The sequence below is a fragment of the Oculina patagonica genome, chromosome 5, assembly GCF_052425735.1.
Source record: "Oculina patagonica isolate OP01 chromosome 5, crgOcupat, whole genome shotgun sequence".
Classification (NCBI taxonomy): domain Eukaryota; kingdom Metazoa; phylum Cnidaria; class Anthozoa; order Scleractinia; family Oculinidae; genus Oculina; species Oculina patagonica.
This window is the reverse complement of record NC_135762.1, coordinates 16,792,109-16,808,381: the sequence shown is the minus strand read 5'-3', so window position 1 is coordinate 16,808,381 and position 16,273 is coordinate 16,792,109. Positions and strand designations below refer to the sequence as shown.

General features: G+C 39.0%; 2 protein-coding genes across 2 annotated transcripts; both read right to left on the bottom strand.

The window, feature by feature from the left end:
- Window positions 1–1,548: 1,548 nt before the first annotated feature.
- On the bottom strand, window positions 1,549–5,546 carry LOC144653014 (RNA-binding protein 15-like). Its single transcript, XM_078512907.1, has one exon. The coding sequence runs from the start codon at window positions 5,455–5,457 to the stop codon at window positions 2,875–2,877; it is 2,583 nt and encodes an 860-aa protein (XP_078369033.1). The 5' UTR covers window positions 5,458–5,546; the 3' UTR covers window positions 1,549–2,874.
- Window positions 5,547–9,689: 4,143 nt separating this feature from the next.
- LOC144654562 (protein Wnt-8b-like) lies at window positions 9,690–13,613 on the bottom strand. The gene is made up of 5 exons (XM_078514724.1): window positions 13,486–13,613; window positions 12,845–12,884; window positions 11,872–12,028; window positions 11,129–11,397; window positions 9,690–10,437 (listed from the first exon to the last, which is right to left on the bottom strand). Exons 1-5 carry the CDS (start codon window positions 13,557–13,559, stop codon window positions 9,967–9,969), a joined length of 1,011 nt encoding a protein of 336 aa, XP_078370850.1. The 5' UTR covers window positions 13,560–13,613; the 3' UTR covers window positions 9,690–9,966.
- Window positions 13,614–16,273: the final 2,660 nt, after the last annotated feature.

The following is a 16,273-nucleotide window of genomic DNA, read 5'->3' as shown; positions in this document are numbered from 1 at the left end:
AACCACTGTTTACCTGTCTAATTAAGAATTCTAGTGCATTATTAGCACTAATTGGGGACACTAAAACAAAATTTTCAAAGGTTTTCTAACAGTAATAGTTTTGAGTTTGATAGTAGATTCCAGACGTAATAATATCTGATAAGTGATATCAATGAGAAATCAATTTATTATTGCAAGTGATCAATGACAAAAAATTTGTGGCCAATCAATTTCTCCATGATTATTCATTGATGCCACTGATTACTCATCCATTACCTATTGACAACTCATTGATTACCCAATTTTTATTATGCTGCAAAACTAAATTACAAATATCTATTACTTTTTCTTTTTTTTTTTATAACTGACATTTCTTGACTTAATCTTTGTTAAGCCTTACCCAAAGACAAACTGTAATATTTCCCTTATTGACATAATTTGGATGAGTAATGAACGCAAGTTAAATCATGTGCTAATTGATTGTTGTAGTAATCACCTGTTGATTTGCTTTCCTCAGTTGAGTATGCTTACACTTTTGTGCTCATTCCTTACCAAACATGCTTGGGTAGTCAATCAACATTGAAGAACGTGCCGTCATTAAAGAAAGATGCTTTTATTGTGAAACATTACTAATTATTTGCTTCCTTGACTTCCCCCAGGTGACCATGTTAAAAAGAAATCCAGTTTCCCCTATGTAAATGTGTTGAAAGTTGAATATTATAGTGACAAAATTTCCTTGTTCAAAAGTATGCAAATACAAGTACAAGGCCAATATTGGTGCATTTGTTTCTTTTTATAATCACTTTTTTCAATGTCATTTAAATCAGGAAGCAAATAATTTAATGTCGGCAGAGATTTAAGGTGATTGGAAAACAATAACTTTTACCTTAAACCCTTACTGGTGTTCGCAGTACAGGAAGGGCAGGGGGTGGACCAGAGGAAAAGGTCTTTGCCTGCTATTAGTCAACCCACTTGCAAGTTTACATAAATCTTTAATAAAGACTTTTAAACTATGATTTTAAGATTTCTTGTAATAAATAAATCAATGTTCCTGCATTGACAATCAGACGTTCCATTCTTTTTAGTTGGGTGTCTTCTGTAGCTGGTCCAGCCAGACTGTTGTCAATAATTATTTTTTAACTTCATTTCAAGAAGTACACGTGGTAACCACAAGATACCTAAACAAGTTTCCAGATTCAAGATCACAATGTGATTATAACCATTTTTGGTGAAGGTTCCCTCAAGTGTGTAGTAATTATGCTGGATAATCAATAGTGCTGTATCAAAACAACTTATAGCAATTGCTCCACTTGGGGGGAAACAGCCAAAATATTAATTGCCAGATTACCATAGGATAAATTGCGGTGATTGATGACACAGGCTCCAACAGAGAAATGGTGAATCAGATTTAGCACTGCTTCCATGAACTGCTGAAAAATAAGAGTTGCTGGTAATGTATTCTTAATACTCTGCGATGAAGACAAGATATGTTCCCCAAAAATGGTGCACTACTCGCAAAGCTTTGAGTTTCCTGCTGACGTAAGAGAATCCACACGCACCCAAACAATGTTCATTCATAATCAGTTTAATGAACAACGTATTTCCATCTAATGTTACAGTCAATAATTAAAAAGTATGTGAATATGCCAAGTGCACATGAACCAACGAGGGCCATACTTCCACATAGCTCCAATAAGATATCGGTGAAAGAGGTTTTAGCCTCAATTCCTACACCGTACAACATTGATACACTTGTTATAAACAAACTACACCTACCAAAAAACTGTTTCAACCTTGCATGACTGTATAGACTGTTATCCTAAACATTTTCACTTTTTTGCTGATGATAATCTTTATCATTTTACTCGAGTACGAGTTTACACTTATATGTATAATAAAAACAACTTTGGCAGTTTGATCGGTTAAAATATGCATGACTGTTGATTTTGCTGCTTCTCAGAGGCTGTAATGCTTTCTTGTTCACTTTACTAAGAAAGGATTTCAACTGTGAATAACTTGCTCAAAGTGCAGATGTTCTCAAACTTCTTGCTTTTTTGTTTTACAAGAATATCTCCTGATCATGACATGGACGAAAAGGAAACCAAAACTTGACAAATCGAAGCAAACTGAACAGACGACAACTGTTATTTATCTTCTTCAGATACATCAATGAGCACAGCACAATTCACAGTTGAAATCTTTTCACCATCTTCTTGTTGACAAAAAAAAATATTAAGATAGACAAGTTAAGAGTCCACAGTTCATAATTTCAAAAAATGCTGTTGCCCAACTACAACATTTTGAAGATGGATTAAAACCAATATTACAAACACAATAATGTCCAACTTCCACTTGTGGTGAATTGCTTGATTTTACACAGATGTACAAATTAAACTTTTCACTGCAAGATTTGTTGATCCTTTTATATGAAGAAGCTTGAACAATGGACATTCAAAATGTAGAGAAGCTATGAGCATTTTATGAGTTCCAAGGGAAAATAAGAGACTTTGCTAAAGTTTATTATGATGCAAACTTGATCCAGAAGCAGATGAGAAGCCTTGAACATTTTTTTAAGTCCCAGGGATAACTGAAGACACTTGACTTTGCTAAAGTTTATTATGATACAAACTTGATCCAGATGTAAACAAGAAGAATTGAGCATAATCACTTTTTAAGTTCCAGTGAAAATTGAAGACAAGACATTGCTAGAGTTCATTATGATACAAACTTTATCCAAGTATAGATGAGAAGCTTTGAGCATTTTTTAGTCCCACGGATAAATGAAGATATCGCTAAAGTTTTTATGATACAAACGTGATTCAAGCCAGTCCTCTGATTAAGAAGCAACAAACAACAATAACACAAAAGCTTTTTGAGCCATGCAAACACTTAATTTCAGCCACTGCCACGGATAACAAGAATGACAAGATGATCTTCTTTTGATGGTTCAGGCGACAAGTGTGGAGCGATGCGTACCAAATGCTCATGTGAAAACTGACATGGAGGAAATGCATGCAAAACACCAACATCATCCTTTGTAGTCGCTGGGTTTCCAGGAATCACAGGAAGGTTAACAACTGCAGCAGCTTGTTTCTGCTTGAGATACGTCATAAGATTCCTCAATGGTCTGTGTTGCAAAGGTTCTTCTGAATTTGGGTCTTCAGGAAGTGGAGTTTGAACACCAGGCAAAGCAAGCAACAAGCAATGACCACTAGCCCCAGCGGTGTTAATCCTTCGAGTAACTTCCTCCAGTTTAGGCTGGTCCAAACGAAGACGCTGAGTAATCCGCAAAACCGAATTCTGTGAGGGTGCAGATCCATCAGAACGAAGCAGTGAGTCGGCAACTTCAGGATTTCCACCAATGAAATGCATCCGAACAGGAAACGCACTATTTTTTAGGATGAGTCCACCACGCCATGCAACAGCAAATCTCTTGACCAGGTCTTGCAAGGTTTCTGTTCCAACAGAGCCAGGATTCTCATTTTCTTGTCCAGTTGATTCCTTTGGATGCTCGTCTTTAGCAGAATCCTCTTTATCACTGGAAGTTTTGCTGTCATTAATATCATCCAGGCTGCTCCTTTTCCGCTCAGTACCATTACCAGCATTCAAACCATCGCCGCGAGAACGACTGAAGCGTCTGTCTAGAGAACTTGAACGGCGTTGCAAGTCTGAAGGTGAAGTTGTACGTGAGTGGTTAGCATGATTAGGAGATGGAGATCGAGTTCTTGAGCTTCTACGACGTTTAGGGGGACTGCCATTGTCCCTGTATTCTTTGGTCCGTAAAGGAGATGGAGGTCTACGTTTTCCAGTTCTGCTGTTGTCAATCTCTCTCTGTGGTATGGGTGAATGATCAAATGGTTGGAAATTATCCACTGGAGGTGCTCGCTGTCTATAGCGCTGCTGTCCCCTTGAATTTCTGTCTTGAGACCTCTTTTCCCAGTTGTCATGCTCATCAACACGAACGTTTTTTTGCTCATCTCTTGGCCAACTGTTAGAGCTGAAAGATCTCTGAGGAAGAACGTCGGGCTGACGACCAAGATCTTGTTTGAAGGAATTACTTTCCTCACGCCAGTTTCTGAAATCACTTTCGCTCGAAGGATGTGAATCACGGCCACGGTAAGGCGAAGGTTCACGCTTCCGTTCGTACAGTCGATCACTTTCGTAGGTCCTTTCTCCCTGATCCACAGCAAACAAGTCATCATCAACTCTGTCGACGTTATTAATACGGTTTCTCGGTGGAGTCAGTGGTTGCCGAAGACGCGGGTCTTGTAAATGATCTTTATCAGCAAAATCAATCTTCAGCCGGCGATCGCCGCCGCCGAGTGGAAAACCACGCATTTCTCGAGCAGCAACGGATGCAGCATCCAAACTGTCGTACAAAATGTAAGCATGATCATCGCCTTTATCGTAATCAATCTGTCTGATAGCACCAAATCGATCAAATTCTCGCTCCAACTCGACAATCGACGTCCACTGGCCCAAACCACCCACCCATAACCGGGTAGTTTGTTGACTTTTTCCGTAGCCAATTTTCACGCGGTTACGACCAATAATTTCACCTTGCATATCCACCCTCGCTTTAGCAGCGACATCAAGATCTGCAAACTTCACAAAAGCATACGTGTTGCCTTGTCCACGTGCCGGTCGTTTGATATCCACGTCCAAAACTGCTCCAAACCTCTCAAAAGCACGACGCAACTCTTGGCTAGAAATGCTCGTCTCCAAGTTTCCGACAAACAGCGTTCTCGTAGCTTTTGGGTCATCTTCGGGAGGGATGTACCTCTCTGTAGGCCTTATTTGATTTTGTCCAAACGAACCACCACTCTTGAAGTTTTTACGATCATTATCTCCACGATTTCGATCAAGATCAAACTGCGGGTTATTTCGTTGAGTTCGGCGTGTTGGAGATGGCGGTCGATTGTAGTTCTGCGGGTACTCGTTCGGACTAAAACTTCGCCGAGACGTCCTTTCTTGAAAATCGTATTCTACAAGAACTGGTCGGTCAAACAGCGTTAGACGTCCACGGCGTTCAATAGCACGCCTTACTTCTCGAGCATCATCGATGTTTCGAAAGTACACAACTCCATAACGGTCGTCATCCCGGCCGGACAAGTGCACGGTCATCTCGGCGCCTCCGAACTTTTTAAACTCGTGGAATATTTCTTGTTTCATTGACTGATCTCCGATATGACTGGCAAGACTTGTGAGTCGAATTTGGGGTTCAGACTCTCGGTCGGTTCTCTTTCGCTGATTTTGGTAGTTGTTTTCGGTTCGCATATTTACATTTGAGCTGCGTTTGTACGTCCTATCATCGACCTTTCTTGTCAAAGAAGAACTTCGGCGGATCGGGGAACCACTATCCCGCGCGCTGTCCGGGGAAGACAGTCTATCGCGAACACCATTATCGTCGAATTCTCGAGAACGAATTCGCTTAGGCTTTGTAAGCGTCTCTGAATCAGAAGACCTCTTCATGACCATTATTTGTCCGCCTCCTCCGGAAAAATATATTATGAACTTGTTACGATCATGAATCCAAGATGGCGGTTAGGAAATCTGCTTGTGGAGCCAGTGCATGGTGACGTACACGTGGGGTCTATATATTTTTGTGTAATGAGAAATTATTTAATGATCAGCGTAGTTCCTCGTCACAAATTTCTTTTTTCTTATAAGAAAGACCCAAAAGCGTTCCAAATACCAAACATTTGGACAGCGATGTAGTATAAAAGAGCATTAATGGCTTAAATCAGAGCGTTAGGAAGGCATGAAAGTCTCAAATAGTGTAGATTTTGGAAACAGAAGCGATTTGTTTGCACTCCGAACGTCTTAGTGGATTGATTTGAATATTCTCATGCCTTTACTCCTGCACCAATGGCATTTGAGCATTTGATCACAAAGGCCCCAAAAAGCAATCCAGATGGCCGATGGCACATTTACTTCTCTTCGAAGCGGAACAAATCCATAGAAAGCGAAAGGTTTCGGTTTCTGAAACTGAAATATAAGAAGCTTCCTGTCGATAGACATTATTGCTTTCATCGACGAGCAATTGCAACAAAGATTGATGAAATTTCGCCAAAAGAGCAAAGATGTTACAGCTGCTCTAGGGGCACTTGTTATGTAAATTTTTTGCAAACGATTTTTACTTGCATGAGTGAACGCGACCATCAAAACACTGGGTGTGGACAAAAAGAAAAATAAAGAATCGATTTATACCTTAATTATTATGTTTTTCGTTTTTGTTTAGACGAAAAAGCAGCCGCTGCCACCTGAGATGATCTGAAACCATTAAATTTTAATAATTGCACCCGTGACTGTAGATTAATGTTTCATTTTTAAAACGGTATTTTAACGTCGTACATGATCTGAAAGCGAAAAAGAGTTGAGTGTGATGATAAATCTTATGTAAAATACACGGTGTGAGCTATGAAGGAGGAAAATCTAGTCCATGATGTCATGGAAACGACATATTTTTGATGTTGAAAACGAGATTTTTCGGTTTATCAGACTTATCAGAGTCACTTAATGATGAATTAAACTGGATTAAAAACTTCAGAAACACGCTAAACAGACTAGAAAAAAGGCAACGATTAAAAAACTGGGTCGGTCGGGCAATGGAAACGGAAGATTTAATTGCGATGGCACCATATGCATGTATTTTACTTATGTGAGCAGGTGAACAATCTGTTATTTCGCGCGGCCGTGAGAGGCAAATTATTATGCCTGAATTTTTTTTCGCGTTTTCCTGAAGACACGTGTAATCTTGTGGATAACGAGCTACTTTTTAAAGCTAATATACCCACTTTTACAACTTACTTGCTCGATTTATTATTTCACGTGTGGAATTGCTAAGATGATTTATAGTAAATATTGCATTTTATTTTGTTGATTATTTTCAGATAATTACCATAAAAGAGCATTAGATGACTAATGAGTGCGTTAAATAAGTTAAGATTGGTTATAGTGTTTCATTAGCTATGTTCATGATGTTAAAAATCTGTTAATCCGAGGTTCGTTATGTCAATGTCCACTAACTAACTGCATTAAATGGATACATCTTGTAATAATTTTCCGCATAAGGAGTGAAATATGCATGCGGGAAACAACAAACTCAAATAAGAGAAATAACATAAAAGCGGCATTGAATGACTAATCAGTGCATTAAATAAGTTGAGATTCTTTATAGGGTTTAATAGCTCTGTTAAAAATCTGTTAATCTGAGGTTCGTTATATCATTGTTGATACCACTGCATTAAATGGATACACCTTGTAATAATTTTCCGCATAAGAACTCAAATATACAGTCCACTACTTTACGAGGACGGTTCTGGACCACTTGCTGAATCAGGCTAAAAAAAGCCTTATTTTCAAATTGCGCAATTAAGTTGTTTGCCCTGGTTTAGGCGTTTTTAGCACTTCGAGCAATGTCTGCCGCGCAGAGCCGGTTGGGTTGTCGAGTCAGACCAACGTTTCAGTCATTTTTGAAAGGGCGCCCGACAAATAGCTGGCTGTTCTACCAATGTGGCCCATAATTATTTTTCGTATTGAGAAAAGTTTCCTTCGTCTATAGCCATGACAGCCGCTAGCTTCGATTTCGGAAAAAAAAAAAAAAAAAAAAAACGACTGGGTGTTTCATCGTTTCCGTCCCTTGTTTTTTGTATCAAAAAAGGAGACTTAAGTAGATTCGTATTTTTTCAGGCAACAATCGTTTTTACCGATCATTTTTGGTCTCCAAAACAGACTTTGGAGCCCCCAAAATTAAGTTGTTGCTTTTTGGACAATGGCGTTGCAAAAAGGGTGGTGGCCCTATGTGCACGCCTCACACGCACTCGAAACAGAGCAGAATAACAGAGCTGGCAGGATGTTTTGGTACGCGAGATAGAGCAGCAGAAACAGTGGAAAAGAGCAATTTTTGGTCGCTGTCGGCTTCCCCATTCCGTTAGACTACGAGCAGTCCCTATTTTTTCGCAGAGTCCGTCGTCGAGCTTGAAGCGCAAAAAAATGAACGCGCGGGGGAGGAGGCCCGTCGAGCTTGAAGCAGAAAGATTTTTACTCTTCAAAAACATTTCGTTTGAAGTTCGACGCACTCTGCGAAAAAAAAAGGAACTGCGCGTAGTCTACCATTCCATATGGCGGATGTTTTTTTGTCTATTGACACACCCCCTTTTGCTGCGGCTGCCTGATCTCCGCCCGCCTTGGCCAAGCTTTTCCAAAGGGCCTCTTTGGCCAGGCTTGTCAAGTGCCGCCCTTCGGACCTACCGAGCCTTGGATACACTAGATGATTTATCATGAAGGTGGATTTTATGGCTCCCATCACGTGACTGGCCAAAGCAACCTCAAAGACCCCGAACGGCGGTGTGTTGGTAAGAAGACCGTACCAAATCCGTTCAAGAAACCAACTTGTTCCTAGGCGCCATCTCACCGACTCACCGACCCGCTCACGTCGCTTTGACAGGGGACATGGGGGGGGGGGGGGTGTAATGGTTTTCCTTCTGTGATTGGCAGTCAGTTGCTGGAAGTATATATTCTGGTTTGTTATGCAGAGCGGCCAAGATGCCTTAGTCAGACGAAGATTCTTACTGAATGCCTTCGTTGTCAACTGTACTGGATTTGCCTAAGTCATCATCAAAAACAAAAACAAACAAACAAAGGATAGTCTGAAATTCAGCCGTCCTCTCGACCCAGCCGAGAGGACGGCTGAATTTCAGACTAAAACAAAGGATAAAAAGGTACCAGAATCGATTTTTTCGGGGGCGTAGTTTAAGTTCATTTTTACCCCCAATGGGTACCGATGGAGCAGCCTCCTTTATCGACGAGTCGTGTGTGACACTGGCCTGCCGAAAGGGACGGACCATTATATTTTTGGAGGGGGGATCAAAGACAAACAATTTTTTTCAGTGTCGTTGTCTGTACAAACAATTTTTTCCGGCTGCTTCTTCATGAAGACAATGTTTTTCGATGTCTGCAAACAATTTATTTGGGCTTTTTTGTATAATTTTCCCTTTTTTAATTGTGAAAACATTCATTTTGCAAGATAAGGAGGTCACTTATTTGATAAAAGAAATGTTCAACAAATGTTCTAAATTCGCAAAAATAGGTGTCGCCCAAAAGTATGTTTCTTAACGGTCAAATTATGTTGTAACAAAAACTTGGCGTATAGTAATCCTCCTCCCCCAATAGTGAGGAGACGGGGGTTAGGATGGATAACTTGGAAGAACTGTACTGATACAGTGGAACCCCGATATAACAATGTGCCAAGGGAGCTGTAAAATTATATCGTTGTATTGAGGAATCGTTATATCGAAACTCCCGATATAACGATGTGGCCGTAAAATAACCGAAAATATCGTTATATCGGGGTAATCCCAACAAGTACTTTTTACTGCATTTTAAAGGAAGATAAAAAGGATAAAGAGGCTTATAACACAGTATCATATTTCGTATATCATCGTACAAAGCTGTTTACAAAAACGTTAGAGATCACTTAATAAATGTAATGTAACTCATTAAATTCGATCTTTTGCAAATAAATTGTGGCTGTGTACTGATAATATCATTATTATTTGGAGGATTTACGTTCGGTCCGCTGAATTCTCATCGTTATATCGGGAATATCGTTATATCGAAGATCTTTATATCGGGGTTCCACTGTGTTGTTGTTTTGACACTACTCTTGGTATAAACATTTTTTTCTTAAACAAAACAAACTTCAGTACTTAACGTGAACAGTTTCCAACAATTTTATTAACAATAAAATAACTTAATGTCAATGATACAACTTCTTGAAACTACCGCTCAATAGCTTGTCCATGTCCACCAACTGCCTCTTTGGGCAAAGACGCACCTTAAAAACTACATCATTATTTCGCTCAACTTTCTTACAGAAGCTAAATGGTAACTGTAACTTGAAAAACTACGTACATGAAGAATTGCGTTCATTTCTAATACTTGAATGGTACTCAGCATTCCTTTTCAACCTAACCTAACTTGTTATTACATACAAGTTGTAAGTAAATACTTGACGGTGCATAACTTGCATTTAACATTACAGCACCACACGAACTTACATCTACACTTGACCTGTTTGTAATGTTCTACTGTTCGGTGTCGCAGATTACAAGAGTTACAAAGAGATTTGCATTGCCCAGTAGATCCAATGTCACTTTGGCATGTCCTTCCGCGCATTCCAGGAGAGCCGGCGGTGGCGTTTCGCACACAGTAGTCTGGGGACGAGTCGAGATAAACCAGCTTCTTTTCTCTCCTAGTTACCAGTCTGTATCGGTTGTTGTCTCGCTTGTGAAGCTTGTTGTTCAGGAATGATACTCGGACAGCTGCGCGGTATTTCTCTTTCAGTTCTGAGCCAATGACGTTAAAAGGGGCCAGTTGCTTCCAGCAAGTCTTTAAATTGCAACTTCCGGTGACGCCATGACACTTGCATTCTTTTCTGAGGTTAGCTCGAACAACCTGTGTTAAATTAACAACAGAATATTAGAGATGACACTCGATATGAAAACTCTCACAAGAAAATAAGGCTGATGCCATAGCAACCGCGGAAGAGACGAGATGGCACGAAAAACTTCGATGTGTCAAATTGTAAGGAAGAGTGTCGGTGGTACGGTTAAGATAAAGATAAAACGTTTACTGCAAAAATGTGTTTCACTTCAAAATATATACTTATCGTTTCAATCCCGTTAAACTATTTATCCCACCCCCACCCTCTCTTAGGGACCATTACAAATAACCAAGGGGGGGGGGGGGGGGGGGGGTGATCATGACTTTTCCCAAAAAAAGGCTGCAAGGGAAACTTGTCTAAAAAAAATCCTGCAAGCGATTGTGCCAAAATATAATTCGTGCAATGGGAAAAAACCTTTCATTTGAGTGTTAAAAAGATTCATGTACCAAACGTTCCCCCTCCCCCTGGTTATTTCTAGTGGTCCGTCCCTAATTCTCAGACGCTAAAACCCCTCCCCGAAAAAGATACAACAAGAATTGATTCACAAATGTATTGCTTTAAAGCCAAACAACTTCCTTAAAAAATTTACCGTTTGTTTTGTATCTAGTGACTGATTTTACATACGAGACTTTAAAAAAAGGTCACATGGAACCTCAAAGTTCCATTTGAAACATAAATCATTGAATCAAAGATACTTCTTACCTTTCTTCCTACTTCATTATTATGCATGTTAAATGCTGTACGAGCGTCGTTTCCTTTCTCCAGTTTGTCAATAAAGCGTCTTGTCTCCTTCTCTCCAAACTTGATGTTATCACTGCAGCCTCCCCACTGCCATCCACTGTTTCCTTTTGGCTGTTTTTTGGTCTTGCCGCACTTGCATCCGGGTATTCTGTTCTGGCTGCACTGAAGAGTGAGTTCGTGTGTAATGGCGGCTGAGCTGATGGCGTGACGGAAAGCTGTTTCTGGAGTGGCTGTAATAATAATAATAAAAAAAATGATTCAAAATAAGATAAATAATTCTACATAGACAATGTTTTCATTGTAGATCCAGCGTGAAAGTGAAACCATTTTGGCAAAAAAGACAACAATGTAATTCGAGTTCTCTGGCTCCATGCAGAGCGTAGTGATTGTTTGTTGTAAGGGAACTAAAATTTCTCTCGCCAGCCAAGCTATAGAGAAAAAAGAGCCTCCATCTTGTCTATGTGCGTGCACTTATTACGAGTAAAATTTAACACAGTAAAGATGCGAAGTGCGGTCCTATAAGGGACTGTTTTAAAGGGACTAAGTCACGCAAAACAGGGTTGGTTACGCTGGGAAAGTTTTTCTGATATTACGCGTACTCCTGGCGTACTCTCTCATTTCGCAGTTTAAGGCTTATAATCATATTTAGTTATCATGTCAACTGATGCATATTCTAGTACCAAATAAGTTCAAATCCAACTTACCGTGAGGCAAAGTTGTTTTAACAAAGATGGGTAACTGCTGAAAGACATTCTTGTTATCCAATGAACAGTTCCAGATCTCGTTTTTAAACTGTTGCTGACACTCCGCCAATCCACGATGGCCTCCCTCTTTTACGATGCGAAATAATAAAGGATAATTCTGGAAAAACGAGGAACAACCATTAGCACTGAGAACATAACAATATGCTCATGCGTACTTGGAAACTGACTTACAGTCAACTCTCTCTTAACGGACACCTCCATAAGACGGACACCTGGTGACGGTCCCTGCCGTTTTTCAGTCATTTTACTGTGACAAAACTCCCTATAAGACGGACACCTCTCTAATGGTGGATTTCCACTGACGCGTAATTTTTTACGTGCGTGAAAAAAATTAGAGACAATGTATGAGCGGCCTGCGTAAATGTGTACGCAAGCCGTTCATACATTGTCTCTAATTTTTTTACGCACGTAAAAAATTACGCGTCAGTGGAAATCCACCATAAGACGGACAACGGACATTTTAAAATCATTAACGAACACTCGAGAAGTGTATTTTTTATCATGTTTTATTGGTAAAAATACTTCCAAAATTCGTATCGACCTAAAGCGGAAGGTGTCCGTCTTAGAGAGAGTTGACTGTATTTCAATTAACTAAGAAAGTTGACTTAATCATTTTCTATGATTGTTTACCATTCAATATTAAGACCATCATGTTTGTCTGTTTGTTGTTTTGCTTGCCCCTTTTTTTCTTGTTTGTAGAGATAGGAATACTATGCCCATAAAGCGAAATACTGTTTGCAGTGGTGGAAACAAACTCTGTCTTAATCATGATTTCTATTAGTAACAACAAACAAGCAAATGGTAAAGGAAAAGAAAAAAACAAATGGAGCGTCCATGCGTCACAATTAACTGAACATGAAACTTACGCGACGCCACTATTTGTTTATTGCACTTTCTGAAAAAAGTAACATACCTTTCGTCGAAGAATGCCGTTTCCCAAGCTGTTATCAGACCTGTCACGAAGTAAAAGACAATCTTTAGTTAACTGGAAGTTTACATCGCCGAGGGAACATAAGGTTCTGGAAGTTTGTACAGCGAACGAAATGCGCAACGTGCGGGCGAGAAATACAAAAAAAAAAATCATTTTTCACGTCCATAAAAACATCTCGCGTAGCGGATGAGACAACAACATTAAAACTTACTGTTTTACTGTTTTTTTGAACATTTGAAATTGAGAGTGTCTTTTGAATGTTTAATTCTGTATCGCAAGTTCTTAGCGAAGGCACAAACGTAAGGTGCGCGACACGAGCACGCAAGTTCTACACGCGAAAAACATTAAGTAACTTGTTTGGAATGTCAGTCTTATAAACCCAAATACTATTAAAATCCCGCTGACAACACGAACTAATAACTAAATATCTTTTAGCTTAGCTAGTGTTCCTGATGAAGTCTTCTAAATAAAACGTTATAACGATATGGCTGAAATGACAACTTGAGACACGAACATAAGGTGCGCGACGCGCCTGGAAAAACTCGACAATCACGGTTCTACGCTCGGAAAACATCTAGCGTGGCTTTTACAGAGTGTCAGACTTATAAATGAAACCAACTCACCTGGCTTTGCTGTATCCTTGCTGAGAATGAACCAAGACGAATAGAGCCATTAATAACGCCATGGATATCTTCATAATGAACGCTTGTGAACCTTCGATCGTTACGAGTTGTGTTTAAGTGAAGTGTGTTTGAGCGCGTTCCTTATATACTTATGACTTTACAAAAATTATCATAAACACGCTCATTAATTAAACACGCAAACAAAGAGAAAAGTTTCTTTAGTTTAATAGGATCGAGACGAGGTGCGAGTTTTTAGCACAATTAATATTGGAGAGGTGAGATTTTTTTCAAACAATAAAATGTGAAACAAAGCCATAATTTTTATTGTCATTTTGATCTTGTCGTTTTCAGACTTTGCTTTTTATCTAATGTGATTTTATTAGGTCTGTGTAGCAAATCTGCCTGCTATAAGTTTGTTAGAACTAATCTTTTTCAAAAAGCTAATTTTATTCTGGTCATAAACAATAGTTTCCGGGTCATTATCCGTGTTAAGTGTTTTGTACGCGCTGATTGTTGCGCACTTTATAAAAAGAAACTTATAAACAAGTTTATTATCTGAACACGCGAACAAACGTGAAATAAGTTTTGACGCGAGACGAGTTGTGAGTGTCCAAGACATGTCTTTGTTTGCACATTTTGGCTTGAGCCGAGTTAAAGTAGTTTCAAGTATATAATAATTAAGGTGAGATTTTTTGCTAACAATGCAAAACAATAACGTTTTAGCAGACACTCGGCGGGTTCTATAAGAGATTGAAACTTGATTTCGGTTTTTGCATAGCTATGGTTTTTGGCATAAAATACCTTAAATTGTAGTTTGCTATCTGTTAATTTTTATAGTGTGAAATAAAACAATTAAACTACTCGCCCTGGTTTTCTTTGCACGATAGTCAACTCGGCTGCGCGTCGTTGACTACTGGCACTGACTATTCGCCCATCAAACTCGCGCTCGTTGTCACAGTGTTGTCTAGGTGTTAAATAAAGTTTGCTGTCTCTTTTCATCAAGGGAGTGCGATGTTCAAATATATTTTTTGTTTCATGTCAGCATAGTAAGTAGAAGGGACTACTTACTTTGATTTCAGTAAGTTATAATGCAAAATCCTATTCGATAGTTATCGGTATCTGGGAGGCCATGGGTTCGATTCCCGTCGGGGACTCAGAATTTTTCTTTGTCCCATGCTCGTGTCATGTTGAATACTTCATCTTCATTATTTATTACCGAGCTTTAAATTTACCATCTTTATTATTTACTACAAAACTTGATGAATTCGACATTGCTGATCCTAGCAGTATGCAGGACGCGTGTCACTTATCAACCTAGTAAAATGGCCCAGCTCACAACGAATCTCACGTAGTTCAGTTGGTTAGAGCGCCCAACCGGTATCTGGGAGGCCATGGGTTCGATTTCCGTCGGGGACTCAGAATCTTTCTTTGTCCCATGCTCGTGTCATGTTGAATACTTCATCTTCATTATTTATTACCGAGCTTAAAATTTACCATCTTTATTATTTACCATAATGAGTTTGTTTCTCTTATTTGTTTCTCTTATTTGTGAAAAATGTGTGCGCTCCCTTGCATAGTTGTTGCTCGCTACCGTAGTCTACTAACAATAATAAAACAAGCTCACAGTTTACAGTCTTTTGCAATAGGTAATAGAGGTATAATTAAACACACGAACAAAAGAGAAAAATTTCTTTAGCTAAATAGGATCCCACGCGAGACGAGGTGCGAGATTTCAGCACAATTGGAGAGGTGAGATTTTTTCGAACAATAAAGTGTGAAACAAAGCCATAATTACCACTGTCATTTTATTTTTGTGGTTCCATAGTCAAGCAAGAATTTGCCTTTTTTATCTGAATTATTTTTTCAGTAAAAAAGTCTGCTCTGAGCTTATCTGTAAGCTGTTTGTTAGAACTAATCTTTTTCAAAAAGGCAGTCTTATTCTGATCATAAACAATAGTTTCTGGGTCATGATCTGTGTTAAGTGTTTTGTACGCGCTGATTGTTACGCACTTTAAAGAAAGAAAGTGATAAACAAGTTCACGCGAACAAACGTGAACTGAAAAGCTTTGACGCGAGACTAGTAGTGAGTTTCCCGGCATGACTTGTCTTTTGTTTACGCTTTTTGGTATGAGTCGATTTTAATCATTTCAAGTATATACTGATAAAGGTGAGATTTTTTGCTAACAGTGCAAAACAACGTCGCTTTAGCAGACACTCAACGTGTTCTATTGGAAATCGAAATTAATTTTCGTTCTTGTTAATTTTTACATTGTGTAACAAAACAATTAGACTACCTGCCTTCATTTTCTTTGCACAATAGTCAGGTCGGTTGCGCCTCGTTCATGTCGATTAGTATTCTCTCATAGAAACTATGGTTCGTTATTGTTTTTAACGGTTTCCTGCTCTTTTCATTTCGGTGCGATGATCAAACATGATTTTTGTTTCAAATCAGTTACAGTGTAGTGACATTAATTGGAAAATCCTATTCTTCTAATCATAATCAGTATGAGTTTGTAAGTGCGCCCCTTGCACACTTGTTGCGCGCTTCACAAAAAAGAAAAACAAGATAAACAAAGCTCATTGTTGAACACAATAAACAGTCTTTTTCAATAATTGAGATGAGATTTTTCGCTAACAGTGCGAAAACTGAGCTTCCCCGCTTGCTGGTTTCTTTCATCGAGATGCAATTATCAACCATTTCTTTTGTTTCATTTTAAAAGCAATACCGGATCACACTTTATTGTAAGTTGTTTAGTGACCGTTTTCAGTTTAGTTAAAACTTTAAAAG

Bases quoted from the DNA above. Each gene is read 5' to 3' on its own strand.
- LOC144653014 (XM_078512907.1), bottom strand. From the start codon at position 5,457: ATGGTCATGAAGAGGTCTTCTGATTCAGAGACGCTTACAAAGCCTAAG.
- LOC144654562 (XM_078514724.1), bottom strand. From the start codon at position 13,559: ATGAAGATATCCATGGCGTTATTAATGGCTCTATTCGTCTTGGTTCAT. The intron at 12,885-13,485 runs GTGAGTTGGTTT...ACTTCGTGACAG, and splicing joins CAAGGATACAGCAAAGCCAG to GTCTGATAACAGCTTGGGAA. The intron at 11,398-11,871 runs GTAAGTTGGATT...TTATTATTACAG, and splicing joins TAAAACAACTTTGCCTCACG to CCACTCCAGAAACAGCTTTC.